The sequence below is a fragment of the Gallus gallus genome, chromosome 2 (genome assembly GCF_016699485.2).
Source record: "Gallus gallus isolate bGalGal1 chromosome 2, bGalGal1.mat.broiler.GRCg7b, whole genome shotgun sequence".
In the NCBI taxonomy this organism is placed as follows: domain Eukaryota; kingdom Metazoa; phylum Chordata; class Aves; order Galliformes; family Phasianidae; genus Gallus; species Gallus gallus.
In genome coordinates this window covers 4,693,972-4,716,497 of record NC_052533.1, presented here as the reverse complement: position 1 = coordinate 4,716,497, position 22,526 = coordinate 4,693,972, and the positions used below count along the sequence as shown (strand labels likewise).

General features: G+C 42.1%; 1 protein-coding gene across 3 annotated transcripts in view; it reads right to left on the bottom strand.

Moving 5' to 3' along the window:
• DLEC1 (deleted in lung and esophageal cancer 1) overlaps positions 1–22,526 on the bottom strand; it is a 36,865-nt gene that overhangs the window by 6,976 nt on the left and 7,363 nt on the right. For all 3 annotated transcript variants that reach the window (XM_003640674.6, XM_040695552.2, XM_040695553.2), the window contains exons 11-31: positions 21,660–21,752; positions 20,365–20,455; positions 19,588–19,750; positions 17,536–17,728; positions 16,199–16,257; positions 15,493–15,667; positions 14,278–14,371; positions 13,911–14,041; positions 13,439–13,597; positions 11,920–12,059; positions 11,512–11,665; positions 9,974–10,084; positions 8,224–8,354; positions 6,656–6,841; positions 5,969–6,036; positions 4,719–4,870; positions 3,908–4,011; positions 3,153–3,223; positions 2,570–2,781; positions 1,439–1,573; positions 291–413 (exon numbers count right to left, since the gene is read on the bottom strand). In XM_003640674.6, the coding sequence (XP_003640722.3) occupies positions 291–413; positions 1,439–1,573; positions 2,570–2,781; positions 3,153–3,223; positions 3,908–4,011; positions 4,719–4,870; positions 5,969–6,036; positions 6,656–6,841; positions 8,224–8,354; positions 9,974–10,084; positions 11,512–11,665; positions 11,920–12,059; positions 13,439–13,597; positions 13,911–14,041; positions 14,278–14,371; positions 15,493–15,667; positions 16,199–16,257; positions 17,536–17,728; positions 19,588–19,750; positions 20,365–20,455; positions 21,660–21,752 (2,745 nt within the window). The remainder of the gene's footprint in view (positions 1–290; positions 414–1,438; positions 1,574–2,569; positions 2,782–3,152; positions 3,224–3,907; positions 4,012–4,718; positions 4,871–5,968; positions 6,037–6,655; positions 6,842–8,223; positions 8,355–9,973; positions 10,085–11,511; positions 11,666–11,919; positions 12,060–13,438; positions 13,598–13,910; positions 14,042–14,277; positions 14,372–15,492; positions 15,668–16,198; positions 16,258–17,535; positions 17,729–19,587; positions 19,751–20,364; positions 20,456–21,659; positions 21,753–22,526) is intronic.

The following is a 22,526-nucleotide window of genomic DNA, read 5'->3' as shown; positions in this document are numbered from 1 at the left end:
CGTTATCAATAAAACCTGATGCTGTGGTAGCCATTCAGATCCTGGTCTTTTGCCTGGGGGTGCTGCACCAACCAGTGTAAGAAGACAGTGACATTCCCACCCCAGAGTGCTTCCAAACTAAAAGGCAAATGCAGCAAATGAACCCTAATTAAGGACGGGTGCACGGGGCTGCAGGAAGAGGACTGCTTTTTTACAGAGTGGCCAGGTATACACAGCCCGGACCCGCAATTTCAGGAAGGGAAATTATTATTTTCGAGTCATCTTCAGCCTTGCTGCAGCACTCGGCTTACCTCGTCATCCAGGCTCATGAATCCCAGCACAAACCCATCACACCGCACTTCAGCCACGGGCTCCGGGAGGACGTGGGGAGTGAAGGAGATGCAAACGGAGCTGCTGCCACCTCCCGGAACCACCTGCAACGAGAGCTGCCTGTTTTGCAGCGCGGGCAGCTGCCTGGGATTGCACAAGCATCCCCAGTGCTCAGCTGCTCCAGCTGAGCCGTACGAGCAGCCTGAAATCTCCTGGGGATGCTCAGGGCACGCACTGAGATGTCAGCATGTGGCAACAAAACAGGTTTAATTATTCCAGCTGCAAGTATCGGTGCAGACACTCTTTAACATCAACAGAGTTAAGGTACAGCCAGGGAACATCTCCCCTAAGCACACAGATGTTGATACACACCTGTCTGTTTTTGGAAACGCTTCTGCCCAGTTCTTTCCACTCTCACCCCATGGCTAACGGAGCTGATTCTCACACAGCTGATGGCATTCAGACACCTTTTCTGAACGTTTACAAGCTGGGCTGAGTATTTTACAGTTCCGTTTGCTCCCTCCTGACCATCTTTTCCTTTACATGACAGCACAGAATGCACTGGCCAGCTACAGTGGATTTGAAGTGATGTATGGGTTGCAGAGGTTCTGCTTCCCTTAGGTGCGTGAAGCAGGTAATAACTAAAACCTGTTTTAAGTGCTGTTCAGAAGCAACTGCCCCAGTTTCATGTTTGGCCTTGCCGGACCTGGATCTGAGCTGACTGCATTTGCCTGCTCAGAGCACTGAGGAGAGGAAGAAAGCTCTGTCTGAGGCCCAGCAGGGCCAAGAGCAGAGCTGGAACTGGTATTTCTACCACATCCCACAGCACTGCAGGTCTGTGCATGGTGGTCAGACACAGACATGGTCCTGAGCCAGGCCTGGGCAGCTGCACTGCTCAGCACGTGAGCTAACAGACCTTCCTGGAGCAATAGTGAAAAGATGGAGAGTGTCTCTCCACAGCTTTATTTCACCTCTAAGGAAGAGTGGACCCTATTTGCAGCAGTTACTTCTGATGTATGGTGTGTCACAGCTGTTTACCTAGAAGAGTAAAGCATCCTCCTTCTCCTTTGCCCCTCTTGTCTCCCAGGAAACACACTAATTCTAAGCATAAAGAAAATGTACAGCTTACTATCTGTCTTGGAGTGATGGAGTAGGGGCTGTCAGCAGGAACCCCTTCGTGAGGCCGTAGAAGCACAGAGACAATTTTCTGCCTTGTAGGTTCTTGAGTGATTATTCCTTCCTCTTCGCACTCTGTGTTTGAAGACTGCAGGGACAAAAGGGTGGGGAATAGTTAAAACCATTACGTTGCAAAGGAGGAATGTAAGCGATGTGTACAGGAATGTAAGTGATGTGTACAGAGAACCAACTGTCCACAAGTATGGCCAGCTTCGGTTTCATTCTTTCTGGCAGGAAAACTGAACACATGGATGTGTCCTGGACACAAATTTTTTCATGCATAGGTTTGCTCTCCTTAATCTGTCCCCAGACTGCTGGGAAAACATGCATGCTTGGGTCCTGTTCAGCAAAGAGAAACACTCAACCAAAACATCTTGGGTCCATTACATAAACCAGCACTTTAGGACAACAGCTCTCCCTTGCTGCACATGGAAGGTAGGAGGTGTATTCAAAACAACTGTGCTTTCTGAGCTGAAACAGAGAAAAGATACTTTTCATATCTTTTCTGTAAAGCTTTTGCTAGATCCTGCATACCACCTTCCCCATCACTCCCGGTCCTTTGAGGCATGAAGTCTCCATATTATAATCAAATTTTGCATATGATAATCTGTTATAACGTGGTGACATCTGACAGTACCAGAGCTGGTTTGGCACTAGGACAAATACCTCCAAAGCAACTGCTGTCATTTGAACTTCTCAGGTTATATTCTGCTCCCTGACTACAGCACATAAAGCACCCATGAGAAAAATAGACCAAATTGAAGAGTTTTGGTTATCTTAACAATTCTGTTAAAAAAAAACCCCACAAAATACACATTATTTATCAATGACAGTCTTTAAAAAGTATCTGACCAACTTCTCTAACAAGCTTAAGAGAAGCTGAAGACCTGTTTGCTCATTCTGGAAACCTATTGCTGATACCTACAGCCACCTACTGATGTGTTGCTTTTTAACTGTGAGAGAAGCTGACATTTCATAATTCAGCTCTTAGTTAAATGTCGTCTGTTATTGTTTTCAACCTTTCGTGCCAAGAAACCCATCATGTATCTCAGCAGCAGTATAAAAAAACAGACTAACAGCTGACCTCATCTGTGGTTTGCAAAGATGGATGAATGCTTCCACAGGGAACGGGGGGCTGATCCAATCCTAACACAATCTCCGAGTTGCTACCAGTTGATGCAGTCTCGTTTTTTGCCATGTCCTTAGGAGGAAAAGGGTCTTCAAACAACATCAGCAGATCCACCAGCTTTTTATCACCTTCCTCTTGGTTGTAAGTTTCCCAGTCCAAGCGGATGTCTGAATGGAAAAGGAGAGAGGACAGTTACTCCTGGTCATTCAGAAGACTCGTAGCATAGTTGGTATGGGAGAACCAGATCAAGTAAAGAATTTGTTGTCTTGCAACAGGATTTGTATTAGAGCACATCTTAAGCTTTGCCATGGTTGTCATAAGCCAACTAAATTGATCTGAAAGCATGTGTGCCATGTGTATGTGTAATAAACCACTTGGCCACTCTCTAGGTCCCAAACAATACTTCCATTAACGTTAAAATGAATGATGGGCATTTTGTTAAGTAAATACATTAATACATTAACTGGTTGTTCTGCTTTTATTGCTACAAGGAGGGCAATGCAAGTGTTAGTGTTTGCTGTACCAAAGTTCTTTTTACCAAAGGCAGTGGGATTGTTGAGCTGGACATTCCGAAAGACAGGACACCCTCCAGAGACATGAGTGCCAAACCTGGGGGGGAAACCACTGTTAGAACATGCAAAAAATAAGTGAATGTCTGAAACAAACTTTAATTAAAGATTCATTTATAAGTGGGAAGTATGTGGCTGTGGCGGCAGCCTGTTAAGAGTGGCTATTGGGTAAGGTGTGGCTGAAAACTGCCAAATGCAACATTATTTTCTTTAATCAATATCTTTCTTCCAATGTTCTTAGTTGTCTCAGACATTTCAGGGTGAACACGCAAAGTCAGCTCTTGTGAAAAACATTGGCAGTGGCATCAAGGGCTTAAACCATACTTTGCCCTCATTTAACAGAAGCTGCATTTGACCATGATCCATATGAACAGGGAGAAATGTACAGTGGAGCATGAGGAAAATTGCCACTGTGTACCAATTTCCATCCCCACTGAATCAATAAGGCTGGCATGAGTAAACTTTCATGACTGGAAGTCCAGAACAGTGATTGATGGTAAGCCTGGGAAGACCTGGATGCAGATTCTTTTCTAATTATTTTCTTTTCTTTTCTAATTATTCTGGCAGAGACAAATGCATTGGTGTTAGAGAAGCAGATACTGTCCCTTGACAGTCACTGTGCTGACTTCCTCATTACACCACAAGATGAGAGCAGGAGTAAATGTTGGCTATGGTCCAGTGGTATTTAATGGTCTGACTTCTCTGTCAGTAGTTTGGGCTGTACCTGATTATGGGTCGCTGTGTTTGTGGTCCTGTCATCTGCAGGAAGATCGGGCAGCCCTTCACAGTCATTTGCATAGGAATTAATGTAGGTTGTAGGTCCCCCACCTATTAAAAATGATTATTATTTTTTTTTTGCCATTAGAATCAAGGTATAACTAGAATCTGGGTTTCAAAATTACACTTTGAAAACTGTTTCTGATTTTCATACGTTTTGAATGATATCTTTTGAAAGCACCTAATTCACATTCTAAGGAACAGCTTTTCTCAGCAGGAGAGTGCAATAGCTCACATGTTAGTTAACTTCCCTGCAGCCTTTCCATACAACATAACGTACTGTACTGGTAGAGCAGAGCAGTGCACTGGTCAGTTACCAAGCAGATTTTATACATCAGACTGCTCCAGTCGCTTCACAGACTCATGGAGGCTGTGGATGCCCCATCCCTCCCCAGAGGCATCCAAGGCCAGGCTGGATGTGGCTCTGGGCAGCCTGGTCTGGTGGCTGATGACCCTGCCCATGGCAGGGGGGTTGAAACTGGATTACCTTTATGGTCCTCTTCAACCCAGGCCATTCTATGATTCTATGGAAAACTCCCATGGGGTAGAGTTTTGCGGTAGACCCCAAAACCAAACCAAGCACTGCAAGAGCAAGCTGATGTTCCTTGCATGCTGTTGGAGCTAGCAGCATCTGCCCTGAATTCTTACAGAAATCCTAATAAACGGAAGATGTGTTTTTAGCAGAATGGAATCTAGGAAATATAATTGGTGTCAAATCTGCCATAGCAGTATTCCACTTGAAACCAAGCCCCGCCTACCTTACAGACAAGATCATCACTGTACTCTCCCCACATGTTGTTGTAAGCTGTTATTTCTATGATTAGCTGCTGGAAGGCTTGCAGAGTTCCCGAGGAAGGTTGTACATGGAAAGCTACTCCCTTCCCATGAGACAGCATCGCTGCTGCAAACTCTAAAGGAGCACAGCAAAGAAGCATTTGATAAGTTCTGAGGAAATGGAACAACATTAGTCTTTCAGAAAAAAACACAGGAGCAGATTATTAGCTAGTGTCAATCAGGATAACTTCAATGGCTTCAGAAAAACTGGGATTGTTTACACAGCCCATATTTATAACCCTTCAGTTCCCTTTTGCAGTGGGTTTTAATCTGTTGGGTTTTCTTCCTTTTGTTTTTATGAGTCAGTTCTTGCAGAGATAGACCACCTTCGGACGACCTGTTCCAGGACTCTTCGAGATGTGCAAGGCAGTGATTGGTTAAATGAAAGCACACCCTCAACTTTAGAAAAAGCAGCTGGAATTTGTGCTCACTGGTTATCATTCTATTGGCAGCTGCCCATTTACATCTGTGTGCTGTTCAGGACAAAGAATGTGAATTATAAAGAGCAGAGAGGCTTTCCACATTCTCAATTACCCAGCCTTCCAATTCAATAGGCTTCCATGGAATCTGTCAGAACAGCATTTTCCCAATCTTGAGGACTAATTCAACAGCTGAAAGGCTTTGTCTTTGTAACAGATACTAAACACTATGGCAAGCTACCAATGTATCCAAGTTTTATTTTGGATACACAAGACACATCCAGATTTTGTGGCATTTTGCTCTCACTTCCCCCCTCCCTGGGTCCCTTGTGGCTTTCGGTATTATTGTTTTCAGTACAAAGCATCAGAAATGATGGATGTGCTGGGGGGCAGACTTCCTACACTGGGGAAATAATATATTAAGGGGTTTGAAGGAGGAAAGCCTGCTACAATGGTATCAGAAGACTGCCCAGGAACGAAACAGCCAAATGTTACACATCCACACTCCGTGCTGGGAATGAACTATGAGCAGAACCACCCATCTTTTGGGGTGAAAAAAAGAAAGAAGAGTGACCTAATGCATATGCAATGTGGAGTTTCACACTCAAGAATGAAGCGAGGAGCTATGTTATTTAATGGTGTCGATGTAGCCAAGTACTACAACAACAAAATTATGTTCCTGACTGGCACATTTAATGCTGCACATGGAAGTCAGTTGATTTTTGCCTTCTCTCCACAGAGGGTTATCCTTGTACCTGACTGTGCTCTTTTGGCTGCATGTTTTGTGATGGGCCCTCTCCTTTTCACCAGGTAGTCCGATGAGCTTGAAGAAGAAAATATCAAAACATCATAACAGTTCTGTGGAATGAGCATGTCTCTGCTAACATAACATCTCTAGCTGACTTCTACATTAGTGGCCATGATAACTTAAAGAAGGACTACCTACTCAGTATTTTTGGAAAGTAACATCCTTAAGAGTGAATTAACTGAAGAGCTGCAGGGCTCTGTGTACAACCTAACACAACAGAGCCTTGGCGGGTGCAAACCAGCCTATGTCCACAACAGTGGTGGCAACAGTGGTGTTTTGCCACTCGTATTGGCTACATGAGAGAATCACCAAGGTTGGTGACCTCCATGATGATCCAGTCCAACTGTCCATCTGTTGCCAATAGTTCCCACTAAACCATGTCTGCAGTGCCACATCTAAACTTTCCTTCAGCTTTTGTCTTTGCTTTCCAAGCTATCAGTTTCGGCAGGAGATCTCATCAGCAAGTTTCATCACCACAGTCGAAGAGCTTAAAAACAAGAACCAAAAAACCCAAACTCTATAACATTGCAGAAAGTGCATCTAGTGGCAGAGGAAATAGCACGCTGTCCTGATTTCAGTTCTAATCCAGACCTCCATTAGTATTTGAGGCACTGTGTAGAAAGGCAGGACTTACAGGGAGACAGATTGCTCTGGAGTAGGTGAAGAGCCAGTAAAATACACAGCTTCCAGTTTGAACGGTGCACTGATTGCAGTGTGATTGGTAAGAATCAGCTGACGCTTCACTATGTCTTTCAATGCAACTTCAGATCCAAAGTCCAAAAGAAGATCACGTGGACTTTGTAACATTTTTCTTTCATCACTGCCAGAAAAAGAAATAAGTATTACAGCATCAGTCCAGTTTTGTTATGCCACAGATGACTTCAAGAGATTGAAAATGTACAATATACAATGTGGTTGTGGAAACAAGTGTAAAAAGACCAAGCAGTTGAGTTTCTGTCATCAGCATTTACTGCTTTACATTTTTTCACTTCTAACCTTGTAAGGATTTCTTTAGGGTAGAAAGCTGATCATGTATGATGTGTAAGCCTACCAAATTAAAGCCATTTTTACTTACATTAAAATGTATAAAGACAAGCATATTCCAAAAGAGAGTAATAATGCCACATATAAAAAAATAAATCAGTCAGATATACCAAGGCAAAGAGACGTCGACTGTCCTTTCTTTGATATTGTGTTTAATGGTGCAGTAAGAAAACAGAATGGTCCAACATACTGGATCTTGGTAATTCAGTAGGAACTGAATGTGCACATTTCTGGCATCACAGAAGATAACTGTTCCTCACATATTATGAACCCATGCTTTGGGGGGGGGGCATGCTTTGGTTAGTAGTGACAAAGGTAGCTTTCCTGCTCTCAGCACACCAAAAGAATCAGGACAACTGGCAGACTGCAAGTTCCAGGAGCACAAGTGAGACCAGCCAAAACATAACCATGGGTTTTACTAACACGCAGTTCATCTCACACCAACTTATTATTCATCCATTCATTCCAAGTTGTTTATTTAATTTATTTCAGCTCATCGTTCAAGGCCAGGTTGGATGGGGCCCTGGGTAGCCTGGTCTAGTATTAAATGTGGAGGTTGGCAGCCCTGCCTGTGGTGGGAGGGTTGGACTTTCATGATCCTTGAGGTCCCTTCCAACCCAAGCCCTTCTATGATTCTATCTGATTTTTTTTTTTCAGTTAATCTGGAAACCCAATATATAAAAAGATGCTAAGTCTTGTAGAGTGGGACTGCAAAACCAAGTACTGAACGCACAAGCTGAAACGTTTTGTTTGGAAATGGAGTTTGGCTGTGTCATTGTGACCTGCCTTAAGGCTTGGTGCTATGGAGATGTCATCCAGTTTCTGAGAAGACAGCACCTTGCCAAGAGGTATGTAAATTATAGAGTTTAAGATCTTCAATCTACTCTTAAAAGACTGTTGCTTTTTAAATGCTGTCTTTGGTGGTATAAAGCTGATCTACATTATATCTGGCTACAATAAAACTGCAGAGGTAAATGTATCAAGCTTTGCACTTCTCATGACAACTCTTTAGATGTTTTTAATACCATCATGCACTTTGGTATAATTGAGTATTCTCCAGATAGACTAGAGCTTTGCATCTATTAGAATTATTCCACAAAAAGAAATGGAAGATGAACCACTCTATGATTCTATGATTTTAATAATTCCTTCATTTACCTGGCATCTCCACCTTCACAAGGTACTGAGTAGGTGACATGCAGTCCTTTTACTTCTCCAGAAATGCTCAGAAAGAGGGGTTCAATCATGTCTTCTATGCTACAGGAAAGGGCAACACCTTTCAGCTCACCCTGACAGGGGAAGAATCAGATTTCCTTGTGAGCGGAGCAGAGATCACAGAGGACAGGCAGTTTCATTAAGAAATCCAATTAGGAAATGCATTTAAAGCTCACTGGAACAGAACTACAGTAGAGTGCTGAAAAGTGTTTCTGAATTACTTTAAATGTACTACCTGCTAACAGATTTGCTAAGAAAAAATAAAGGAAGAAACAAGCACTGCACTGGAACAGGTTGCCCAAGGAGGCTGTGGATGCCCCATCCCTGGAGGCATTCAAGGCCAGGCTGGATGTGGCTCTGGGCAGCCTGGTCTGGTGGCTGGTGACCCTGCACATAGCAGGGGGTTGAAACTGGACGATCATTGTGGTCCTTTTCAACCCAGGCCATTCTATGATTCTATGATAAGGTACAATTCTATGGCTGTTTCATCTCTTTGCATCCAAATCTATAAGCCTAATATTGCTCCGTTAGTGATTTTTGACACGCTTTCTGTATTGCAAATTTTGAATCTCTAAGCATTAGTCACTTTCAGTCACTCTAAAATAATGTTCAAAAAGCAAAGTTTTATTTCTACCTGGGTCTAAAGCAGGACTTGTAGGATGAAACATGGCCTAGTTACACCAGCATTCTAGTTAATTCAATACTACCATCCTTTAGGGCTCTACCAATACATGAATCTGTGCAACCTGCATAAAAGACTGGGATTCAGCTCAAAGTTCATGCTTCTAAACATAGGTCTCCAAATGGGAGACCTTGAACTCATCTAAAAAGGTGAACTCCAAATGTGAGTTCTGTATCTCCACTCATTCACCTTGCTACTCACAATGCAGTCAGTCCTTCTTGTAGGTGGCACAGATGGGATTCAGTTCCCCAGCCATAAACAAAAGTACCCTTTCAGATGTCCAATGTGCCCTGATGAGCTTCCAGATCTGAATGAAAAGTGCTCAGGCTTACTGGGATCCTGTGCCAAACATACATGGATATCTGAGATGCTCTAAGACATCTCCAGTGGTACTGAACATCTACTTTTCAGCAAATAACTGAGCCTTACATCTCCAGAAACAGCAGTGGGAACTCATACACTCAGGTATAGGGAGTTCCTTTATTTAGATGCCTTAAATCAGTTTTTTGAATGTCTCCAATAGGGTCTATGGCTGAACTCATAAAATTTGTGAACTCCACAGTCTGCACCCAACAGGACCTTTCAATTTTGCAGTCTCATCAGACTCTTTTAATTGAAGTTTCCAAATACTAAAATATCATGATCTTGGCTGTGCTCAGAATACCAAACATGTGCTATATATGCCAGTCTGCTATATTTTATTTTGTTCAGTCATAAGCATGGATTTGTATGCTCCAAGAAGAGTGATAAGCATTAAGAATAATTGAATAGGAATTTAGAAGAGAAACAAGAATAGCTGAGAAACAAAAAGGCAGGGAAGAAAATTTCACACGGTGCAGACTGCTTTGAAAGCTGCCTTAAAGCATGGTTACCTCTAAAGCAAAGCAATTTCAGAGATATTGAACGCCAAAAAGAACATCATATCTTCTATATAGAAATCCTTTCCCTTGTCAGATGGAGTTGAGGTATGACAGCACCACTCTTTTGATAAGCACCAGTTTTTAAACTTACTGTGATGTTAGCTGTCAGCTCTATGCAGAATTCTTTCTCTTCATTTGGGGCTAAAATGCCACTGGCTGGAGTGACAGTGGCAGAGCAGAAAGCTGCCTGACTTCCAATGAGCTGCCAAGCAGAAGGGACAAACACTCAGTTAATCTGTTGCTTCAATAACTCGAGTCTTGCAGATTTTCCTCTTCTGATGTTACAGGGCTATAAAAACAGTTACTCTAAGGTTCAGGATACTTTCCCTTAGCAATACATAGAGCTTGCTGAGATGAGGCTTGCTTTGCAATTCCCCTGTGGCTGCTAAGATTCTCCTACCTAGATTCATTTCAAGAGACTTCAGGTGCTCAACTGAGCAACCTGTACTGGGAACAGAGTTGCTATAGGCCCTTTCACAGTCACAAGCCCTCCCAGGGCTAGGTCAGCCTACCTGACATTGGAACAAATTCCTCAAGGTACCTCAGGTCTCTCCAGCTAACTACAGAGAAGGCCTATGGAGACAATTTTGCCTGTGTGACTGACACGAACTCAGAGGTTCACCTCAGTTATTCAAACACCAGGCACTATGCAAAGTGCTGTGGGTATCCTTCCAGGCTCCAGCTACTCCAAAGGGTTTTCCCATGGGTCCTGCATCATCCACATGCACTGGTAGAGCTCCTCAGGCACACGAGGACATCTCAGATGGCACTGAATGCTTTTACATAGGCAACTGAGCTAAGTCTCAAATGTCAGAGTGGATCTGAATGACTAAGGCACTGATAGCATGACTTATAGGTTAAGCTACCTAAGCATGTATGTAGTGGGTGTCAAAACTACCACTATAGCCAACATTCAGTACTTTCTAGAGATCACTCTGCATACTAAAGCAGGTGTCAATTTCAGAGTGAGCTGAATACTTCTCTGGATTCCACTGACAATATGAACACATTAGGATTCAGTTGCCTAAACACAGGTCCATAGAGTAGTGGTTGGCCAGTGTGGTAGGACTTACAAGAGACCATATTTCCTAAGTGACACCTGGAAGTCACAAAGAACATTCTACAGCACTCAGAATGACACCAGACAGCTATATTCTGGTAACTGACCTCCTGCCCAGATTTTCCATCAGTGAAAAGAAAGTTCAGCCAGTAGCCCACGTATTGATATTAAATTTAGGAGTCCTAATCTGTGAGCTCAAACCCACCTGGAATATAGAATTCAAGCTCAGACACAACCCAAAAGCAATGCTGCTGCTTTGCTCTACTGAACTAAATGCAAAAACCTGAATGGCTACGATACTTCGTTTAATGCAGCTTTCATCCTGTTTTCCCCTCCCACTTTGCCCACACCACTCTCCATGAAGTAATCAATAGTCAGCAACTACATATTAGCATCAACGGGTAGATAATCTTTTCATAAAGTCTGGTCTCAAGCCAAAGTCCTGCTCATAAGCCAGAAGACAGGAATCACTAGTTAAAGGACACATCAGAAAAGCTTTTAATTATTATTTGTATTTTGATGGAAATTCCAGCCCTGCTTTATTCTTCATCCATTAGAAACACACTTACGTTTCCCCATGAGTATTTTGCTGGCAGCCGTGTCTGGTTGAAAAGTTTGCTTGTTGCTTTGACAGGAACTCCAGTATACATTTCAGTAAGCACTAGATGACTAGATATCAGGCACGCCTGGGGGGTCTGAACTTCAACAGAAACAGGAAGGTAACTGGAAGTAAACACACAGATGGCTTATTGTTATCGTTAATGAGATGTGCTAGACATACAACAGCATGCTGGAAAGAATGATGATTATGTTTACTTAGCAATATTAATGATTAGCTAGTTCTTTGATAGGTTACACAAGCCCATTCTGAGTTTTTTGCTATATATTTTTGTTTTAGGAGACAAACCTACCCATGCTGAAAATCACATGTGAATGTCAGGAAAAAATAAAGCAGAATGTAGCTTTTTTCCCCTTACCTCCTTTCTCCATTTTCTACCTCTAGTTCTAACACCGTATGGAGACGCTGACACAGCAAGGACATGTACTGAACTGACACACTGCATGAACCCAAAGGAGGTATTTCTTCAGCAGGTGGTTGAATGGTAAAGGGAGATACCTGTGAAAGGAGAGAGGGAATAGAAACGTTTTTGATGCCCCTAAAGCAAGTGTAAAATGCTGTATCTATATACTCTAATTGAGATTCATGTGGGTCCAGTTTTTCCTCAGACGTGTCATGTTTCTCTGCCCCTGAAGTCCCATCTGGGTAGATTTTACTGCATGCAATGATAGCTTTGTGAGAACCTGGCTAGACAAGTAGGAGGGACTTGGCATCTGTGGGGACAGCTAGTACAACAGCCACGAGTTAAGAGAAGGGCTGTCAAAGCCAAGGGCTTAAAAAGTATGCCTGTGCATGGGGCAACGGAGAGTGTAAAGGTATCAGCACCAGTAGCAGTGTCTACTTCCAGACAGGTTGAACAGCTATGCAAGGTGTCAAGGGGAGGTTCTTGGACAGAGTCAAAAAAGGAAGGTTGGAAGAGCAGAAATAAATAGAAGAAGGACCAGTGTGGGACGGGGTGGAGAGATTCAAGAAAAGGAAAGAGGCAGCTTTTATGCTGAAGTTGATCTATCATCTCCACTGCGATATGAATGGGCTCTGGGGTAATAAATTCAACAGATTAAGTCTCTGCAATCTCTGAGGTCCTGGGAAGCGTTGAGAATGGAGGGAACAAAGGATTAAGAAAGTGAGAAAGAAGGGTTTGAGGACTGTGAGGAGTGTATCCTGACTCAGGCACTTCTGATTATAGATGTTTTGGGGAAAAGGGATAGACAAGCACACACGCAGCTGTTTTGCAGGGCTGCCATAGCCACCTCTCATAAGTCCTTCTCTTTTTCCATCAAATTTCAACCAGAATTGGTGACACATCTGGATCACATGTAAGAAAAATAATCCAAAGCTGAAGAAGTCATAGAATTAGAGAGCAGCTCCATCTCCTGAGACAACCAACAGAAAACTCCTCTTTTAGAGCAGAACTGACACAGGCTGTCCAGGAAAACAAAACTTCCAAGTACTGTTTAGATCATTTTTGCCATAGTAAAAGCAAACAATTCCCTGAATGGTCAGACATGTAAAGAGACCCACAAGCAGAGTTTGGATTTTATTACTAAAGAAAGCAGTCATCCTAAAGTCCAGATATCTTCACTTCCCTTTAATATCAATGGTGTGGGAAGAGTGCTGAGCAGCCTTATCAGAATGATAAGGTCTTACTCCCTTACATACATTAGCAGCAGCCTAAATCCCTGACATAGAGGAAATACCTCCCTCTAGACCAGGTTGCTCACAGTCCCATCCAGACTGGCCTTAAGTAACTGCAGAACCAGCTGCATAAGGAATGGCAGAAACCAAAACTTCTTGTATCTGTAATGAAAAGTAAAGCTGCTAAGCCTGAGAAAGAAATAGCTAAAGAAGGAGCATGGCAAGCTGTAGCAGTAACTTACCTCTTCATTCCTTTCAGCTAGACAAGCCTGGCTTTCTTGCATTCTCCACCGTGCTGGCAGCTGGCACAGATTTTGAATCTCAAAGGTTCCTACCACAGTCTCACCTGGCTTAATCAAACCTAAGCGGAGTGAGGGAATGCTGATATGAAGAAGAGGACCCTAGAACACCAGGAAACAGATGGCAAAATGGACTTTTCTGCCAAAACTCCTTAATTAAAAAGCATACTAAGTTTTATATAATACACAAGCTAAGATTAATGTTCTACTTCACCGAGAAAAGCAGAAAGCAAATGCCTTGTGTGTAATATAGAGAAAAATATTACTGTTGTGGGAATATCAGCATTTACTCAGTTGTTACTGGACAGCAAAAATGCTTCCTATTTGTAACTGCCCTAGATCTGTCAGGCCTTCAAGAAGCAAAAAGCTTTACAGAGCCAACAGCCTGGCCCCGCAACACCAGGCTGGCTCTTACCTTAAAAGCAGCCTCAACGTGCAGAACAACTGGTTCTGCAGAGTGTTTGATTTGACACTGCAGGTTATGGCTGACACACCCAGGTCTGATTCCAGTAATCATCAGTTCAAATTCACAGTGTTCATTCCTATCTAGAAAAGAAAAATATATAGAATCAAAGTTTCACCCTCTTGAGCAGAAATAAGCTGCCATAAGGCTGGAACTGAAGCTCTTGGAACCAAATGGAGCCTCCTGCTGGTTCCAGCAGGCTGGGGATCAGCCCTGTCTGACACCTTGCAATATAACGTTCTATAACTTCTCTCATCCACTTGTACCAATTTAAGTATTTCTATCATCAACTGATACTTGTAAGTCGCAGAAACTTTACCTATGACACCAGTAAGAGGTTCAACTTCCATAATGGTGCAGTCTGTGATATTCTCCCATGTGTACTTGATCGGTGACTTGCTGTTATTCCACATCTAAAACAATTAAAATCAACAAGTTAATTAACTTGTTGCTTAGCACAGCAACAAGTCAGTTTGCTGAGAGCAGTGATGCACTGCGAATTGCAAGGTATTGCAAGTCTCACATCACATACTTATATTGCAAACTTTAATGATATCCTGATCACCAATAAATGTTAGCACCTACTAAAATAGTTTGAACCCAGCTCTGGAGGACTGCATCTTCACCTGAATCTTGACACAAAATGAACTAACACAAAGTAGAAAAGCATGGAACATCTAACCTCTGACTTGAACGCTACCAATCCAGTGTTGTGCTCTATTTTCACCACATCCTGTCATGTAAAACAAAGACAAGAAGTAGGATTCAGCTGACTAGATTTCAGATGTCTTCAAAGTGGCTGAGAGCTCCCTATCTGACCTCATCTCCTGGGGCTCTCTTTATAGTCAATACTGCCAATTAAACGGTGCTGGCTGCAATACCTCCAAATTATTTTAGCCTGGGGGATGTTAGGAGTTACCCCTTGGATGTCCAAGCACTGTAAGGAAAGTTACAGCAGGTAGCTCAGAGGTGGAGTCCTATGCCCAAAGCACCATATTTAACCAGATGAATCCAATGGCTCAAGGATCCTGAGCTACAGTGAAATGAATGCTGAGTGAGTGGATTGCAGCAGAAGTTCACCCCATAATATTCAAGCAGAAATTAACAGAATCTACAGGTCTAAGAAGCTTTAGCAGAAGTGATTTCTGTAGCTTTTCTGCTGTAGTCTTTTAAACAAACAGTGTCTCTGTCACAAAGCAATTTAATCATCCGTGGGTTAATTCCTCCCAGCTGGAAAAATCTTGCACTGCAGGGCTGGCAGATGGATAAGCACTGGTTTGTGACCCAGAAAAGCATTTACAAGCTTAATACTCTGCAATATCAAACCTCAGAGATGAAAACAGAACAAAGCCTTCTGCCTGGAATGCAGGGCTGAGTAGGCCTGCTAGGGCATTTCAGCATGATACTCATGGTCTCCTTTAAAAATATTTAAGAAAAATTAAAATCACACGGATCATCTGATGTCTTCTAACAACACCTGTGATAGCCAGAGTCACAAAGCAACTGATATAAATGAAGTGAAGAGCAAACAAACCTTAAACGTCCTTCTGACTTTGACACCAAGAAAGTTTTCTCCGGGGATGATAACAGCATATGGCTCCAGAAGAAGCTGAAATGGCTCCGTGGATCCTTTCACTTCTATGTCCAGTGCTATTACATCCTCTGCTGTGTATTCTGGGATGTTTTGGAGTATTCTCCCCTTTACTAAACTTCAGGAGGAAATGTGGTAGAATTATTAACTGTTCAACGTGGTGCCATCTTTTAATTGCCAGATCAGAAGTGTAAATTAGCAACAGCTTCTCCACTACAGTATTACTACATTCCACTACTACTGTTGGAGTGCAGTAAACCCAGGTTGGGAGCAATTAACAACAGGAAGAAATCCAGCAGTCTCTTAACATGCTCTGTCCCTGTACATTTATGGATTATATATGTAAGTAATAGACTGCTGTGACAAACAGCAGTAACAAAAGCTGGTGAAAATCTCAGCACAAAGCATAGGAAACAAACAGATAAATGTCAGTAGTATCTTTCCAAGAGAGGTGCAGCCTCAGCTTGGGCTAAGGCACATGTTCAGACACGAGGGAAGACTGAGATATGTTATTTGTACCACTGTTGGCTGTGCATACAAAATCCTTTATAACTGTCAGTCCACCATAACTAGAAAGATAGAGAACCCCAGTGATGTACTGCAATAGCACAGCTAAAATGTGGCTGGAAAGTATTGATTCTCAGCTTACCTAGGTGATTCTGGGATGTCCCTCAGAACCAGCTGTATTACACTGTGGTAAATCTTCAGCTGTACAGATAAAGAGGGGATTTTATTCTCAAGTAATTGGCTATGTTGAGAAATCAAAAAAAAAAAATGAGATGAAAACAGAGTTTACATTTAAATGATAAAAAATCACTGCTGAGATCCTAAACTCTGATGAACTATATTCAAAATCTAGAGGTACTAAAGGAAAACATGTTTGACTGCAAAACATTAAGCCAAGATTCTGATCTCACGGCATATGGTTCCAAGAAAAACACTCATTTTTGACACACTAGTTATTATCTCCCTGGTATATTGCATACTACACACAAACATCTGCAAATGCTCTGCAAATGGAGATTAGTATTGCTGTGCTAACAGAAGTTGCTTTAGCCACTTCAGGACATTCAACTTACTTGGCCACCAATTTAATTTTGAATAAAAAACACTGTTTTTGCCATGGTGGAATAAGAATATACCTCCTGTATTCGAATGGAAACACAACCACAGAGTCAGGCCTTAAATCCGAAAGGTTTTGCAAAGAATTTGTTTGTTTACAGAGAGATATTTATCTAAGTGGACATGAACTTCAAATATTTGTGTTAATAAATTAAAATCTTGAAAATATCATTAATATATTTTCATATTGACTCACTGAAGTATTTTCTTATAAGCTAATTTCTTTTCCACACTTACTTGAGGCATTCCTATGTCTGTCAATCATCACAACATGGGATATTCGTACTCTTGGGTTTAGTTTGGATCAAGTTCCTTTAAATGCAGTGAGCTCATACTCCTTATTTACAAGGATGAGAGAACAGAAACAAAGACAGACATCTATCAGTACAGCTGCACTCAAACATCACTGCACCCTCTACCACAGCTGCATATCATCGTTCCTCTGACAAAGGCTACTGCTAGAACTTCACTACAGGGCTGTTCTCAGCCTAAATAAGCTACGATTGGAAAGAGTTGAGATCACCAGTTTGCTACCCAAGTCTGTTTGGGCTGCGGTAGGTGAAGGAGCTGGTAGAATGGTAAAATGGCAGCTTTACCAGCCAGCACAGCTGCAGCTAAGAGGATGTGTCCACAGTCTCAGTCTAAAGTTAATGCTGTCCGATCAGTACCAAAAATCACATGAGATCAGAAGCTGCCTCATGCTTTGCAGTCAAAATATGTTTTCTTTTAGTTTTGAATACTGTTTATTAGAGCACAGTACCAGCTAATTGCATTTAATTCACAAAGTTGCACAGCAAGAGTTTTATGACTTGCATAAAAACACGCAGCTGGAGTTGGTAGATAGGAAGGAACCACAAACCATACCTCCTGTGGAGTATAAGTGAGGGTAAAGTCATGATCAGCATGGGGAAGCAGAACTCCCTGCTTGGGACTCAGGGAGAAAACTGACTCCGTCTCTCGGTTGTATTCTGGTGTCACAAAGTGTGCAGTTTCTCCTGGCACTATTGGTTGCAGATTGGGCTTTATTATCTGCCAGTAAAAAGGAAGTTCTACATGGCTACAAAGAGATTGAGAAACGAGAGAATAAAGCCATCATTAAATATATATATATAGAGAGAGATGCTGAGAGAATTTTGGCAGAAAACTTGTTACTTTTTTTTATGTAGCTAATTCCTCTCTTTAGAATTGCAGGGGATTACAGTTGCCAGTCCTTGTGAGCTACCAAGCTGACAAGACAGCACAGGAAGAGTACATAAATTCTACAGAGAACATGCTAATACATTGAAGGAAGTTATGCATATATCTTTATGCAAGAGATTTTAATGGTTTCTTACTTTAAGCTCAAGGAAGGAAGGTTTAGATTGGACGTCAAGGAGAAGTTCTTCACTGTGAGAGTGGTAAGGTGCTGGCACAGGTTGCCCAGAGAGGCTGTGGATGCCCCATCCCTGGAGGTGTTCAAGGCAAGGTTGGATGGGGCCGTGGGCAGCCTGGTCTGGTATTAAATGTGAAGGTTGGTGGCCCTGCCTGTGGCAGGGGGGTTGGATTCTGATGATCCTTTGGGTCCCTTCCAACCCAGGCCATTCTATGATGATTCTATGATTTATGCAATTCATCATGTAATACAACTTTTAAGGAACACTAAAACTCTTTTTTCAAGAATTTGAAATCAACAGGACCATTCCTTCTGATATCAGTATGTTTGCATTGGATCACTGCTAATGATCGACATAACATTCTGAATTTAATCCAAACACAAGGTCTGGTTTTTAACATGTCAACAAACTGGGGCTCCAGCGAAGATTACAGCAGTAATCCAGAAAATGTTGCTTAACTGGGTTGTTTCAGCAGAAGTATATCCCATGGGATGAGTTCATAAGTTTTAAAACCTTGTTCATTTTGACCTCAAGAACTTAGCCTTAGAAAGTGGAGAGTGGACAGTGGAGTTTCAAAATGAAAATAATGACAAAAAACTGAACAACTCCTTGCATCGCTTTCTATAGCATCATTAAGTTTTCTCTTTACTGAGTTCAGTCTAAGACTGTCTGGCTTTGTTTAAGACAGATCTAACACCATGGCAAATGTTGTCATGATCCTAAAGCAGAGAAAATTCTTTAGGAGATGGAAATTGACAGAGTCACATCCTTCATTAGATACAACATCTAGTTCACCAAGTCATACTTATGCCCAAACAACACTGTTCCAGGCCAGGTAAAATCCCAGAAATGTACTGTAGCAAGTAGTGATTTCCATGAGTGTATCTAGAAATAGCATTGAGCTTCTCACTGCCCTTACAGCTTGCAGCCTCTGGTTATTGGAATCATGCAAATTAGTGTATTATTATTGTTTGAGTGTTCAGGATTCTACCACGTTCAGTACAATGTAATTACAGAGGGACATATTCTTTGACTTCAAATAGAGTTTATATTAAAATCTATTAGGGGACTACAGATGGAATTGTGAAAATTTTACCTGAGCTAATCACAATGGGATCCCTTTTTAAATAGAGGAGATCTGGTGCAGTCCAGGACGCACTGTCTTGTTCTATGGGAGGTGTCTACACTCAGTCCAGATTTGCATCCTAAAATGCACCTATTTCCCTGCTCTATGAAAGGACAGGTGTATAGGGTGCCTCATTCTATTGTACAAATACACATTGTAGACATGCAAAGTTAGATGAGGTAAAACCTATCTGGACGACCCTCTTAAATACTTCCTGCAATCATCCTTGTCTTAGAACCATATCCTTGAACTTTAATTACTACGTAACAAAGCAAAAAGCAACAAAGCTTCTGCACAAAGTTCAACGAGCACATGAAGACTTCTGCAGTCTGAGAAAGAGAGTATGGCATCACAACTGAGATCCCTATCAGTATGTTCCAACTGCAGAACGTTAAGCTATTAGTAGTGGTTACATACGTAGCGTTTCTTATAACCAAGATCTTCTGGGTGGTGGTGTGCGGGTTTTGGGGGTCAAATCGTATGAGGTGCTGAGCTGTTACATCAGTGACTTCATCAGGTTCAGAGCTGCTTTCTCCGCCTGTAACATGCAAAAGCTCCAGAGCTATCAGCTGTCCAACCCCTTGAAGAGATAAATAGGTATTACCGTTTACTATCAGCTATTAACTTTGCTCATATTACTCATTAACACCAAATGCCAGCAGTGGCCATTACTGATTATATCTTGATTACGTTTGGTGTTTCCTCAACTTTCAGAACTCAGTACAGTGTTTTCCTGATGTTGTTTTGATTATCACCATCTATCAGCTGAGATTCTCACTTTATGAACTTCACAGATTTGGATTTCGTGGCCACAGCCTCAGCTCATTTACATCAGTGTTGTTTCATTGAAGGCAGCTGAGCATTTGCAATGGTTAATCATGTGGCTCCCAGACATTTTGAGCAGCATAATAACAATAAGCAGCAAAAGCATTATTAAAAATTTCTGAATGAAATACCTGTAGTAAGGTGATTGCATGGATCTGAAGTTAAGCCTAACGTCACAGTGCTCACAATTACATCAGAAGACAAACACTCACATTTGCAATAATTTAAACTGGTTTAATTAGTCAACCAAAGACTGCCCATATCTCCTTAACCCAAGATATGCCCCAGTTTTGCTTCACACCCACATGTCCATTGACCACCACTCACATTATGAGGATCTGCAGTGTTACAAAGGCGATAGGAACAAACCTGTGACTGTAACATCATTGACCTGGCAGTTGTCACAAACAATGGTGTATGTTTGTTGGGAGACTTCTGGCAAAGAAGGGAAAAACACTACCTGAAAGAGAGAAGGGCAGTAGTAATGTCCATAACTGACTTTTCTCCAGGAAGTCATAAACTTCAATTTATAAGTGCTCAGTAACAGACAGTCTTCATGATTAATGACTTAATATTCCTACATTTACAATAATATTAAATAATCCTACATTTACAAGAAGCAGACAGTGCCAGGTTCCCTTAACATAGACCAAAAAGAAATAGGTGCCTTCTGGGCAACTACACCTATGTGTGTGTCTGGCTGGTCACCACAGGCTGCCTTTGTAGTCACTGGAGTTGGGGGCAGTTTATTACATTAGTCATATAAACTGCACCCTAACAATCAGCTCTGTCCCCCTTGAGCAAAGCCACTGCCGCCTGTAAGGCTCTGGCAGTGTGAGCAGGGCCAGCTGCTATGCACCATTCCTGAGATGCACTTAAGAAATAAAAGATTCAGGTCCCAAACTGCACAACCTTTGCCTCTGGCACCACATGCCATGTTTTTTCTACCTATTAGCCATAATTGCCTGCAAGTCTAATGTGTTAAATCCACCTCCACTTCCGCACGTGTGGCCCACATGAAGCAATGCAGCTGGGAAGTGAGAAGAGGAAATAACTCCTCTCCTTTACCCACACCTGCATGACACGCTGCTTTTAGCAGAAGCTGGCAGGGACTGGAGAAAGGCAGGGCTGGGGTCTGGCTGGGATCCCTTTAACATTCATCCTCTCCCCATAGTGATGCAATGATAAAATGTGGCTGTTGGTGAAAGCAGATGTGGCAGCCTGCACAACTGCTGCAGGATCTTCTTCAGTAAACAGCAGAGCAGAAATGAAAGATTTGTACCTGCTGCTCTATGCTGAAATAATTTGTTTTTCAAAATATCTTTCCAAGAAAGCTCACAGAGGAAAAGTTTCTTGGACCCGATGTCCCAGCTGCAGTAAAATAAGGACTCCCATGTTCTTTGATTCCTGTTTTCTCTAACAGGATTCTTTTAATGGGGAGAATCTGGTTGATCTCTGAGTAGGTAAGTAAGACTTACAAGCTATAATGAAAGACCCTTCTGTAGGGCTCACAGCTGCAATTCTTCCAGAAGAATTCCACAAAAGGACTTAAACATTTATTGTTCATACAAACTCAGATTTGCAGGGTCCAGACCTCATAAAACGATACTATTTTCCTAATGTATTATAAAGTACAAATACTTTCCATAACAGTATTTACTGACCTTCACTCTTGTACTCTGCCCTGGAGCTAGCTCAAAAACAGCAGGATAGATCCCAAATGGGTCCTGTATCACAGAACCAAGAGTGGCAACAGCCTAAGAGTTTCAAGGGGGAAAAAAAATAAGTAAGAAAAAAAGATTAAATTAAATCAGCTTGTTGTTTTCACAATAAAAGGTTACCTAAAATAGGAGGTATACATCACTATTCTTCCCCCTCCCATTTCACACATCTCTAAAGTACGTGGCTTAAGTATAGGGCTTAGTTAGAATAAATGCTCCATGTTTTCTAATTACCTTGGTGAAAGTGAAAAGAAGAAAGATGTTGTCTCCAGAGAAAAACATTCATGTCAGGAGCTCTAACACACTTCATCACAGAAGAAACCTATAGCTTTGGAGAGTTGGAGCTTGATGATCTTTAAGATCCCTTCCAACCTAAGCCATTCTATGAAACAGCTCTGCCTGAGCACAGGAGCTGTATCTGTTTCTACATGCTTATGACTCTGAGCTGGATCTGCAGTATTTCAGGAGGGATAACCTAGCACATCAGGTATTCCAATAGCTTTTTCTTCCAACACATGAAAGGCCAGTCCACCAGTCATATTTTATCCTTGTCCTCACCGCTTAGACACTGTTTTGTGATGGCAAGCTAAAGAAAAAGCAGTACTGGAGTGGACTGCTAGGGCCTGCAGGTTCAGCCAGGTCAATAAGTGATATTTTTGGTGGGCAGGAAAGCAGCTCAAGCAATGCTAGAACTGGTTGCATTTCCGTTTCCCTTATGCATAATAAACTGACCACTCCTCCCAGAGGTGAGTCAGAGCGCAAGCAGGAGGAGGACAACTGGGGATACTGGGCTGGTGAATAAATGTGACT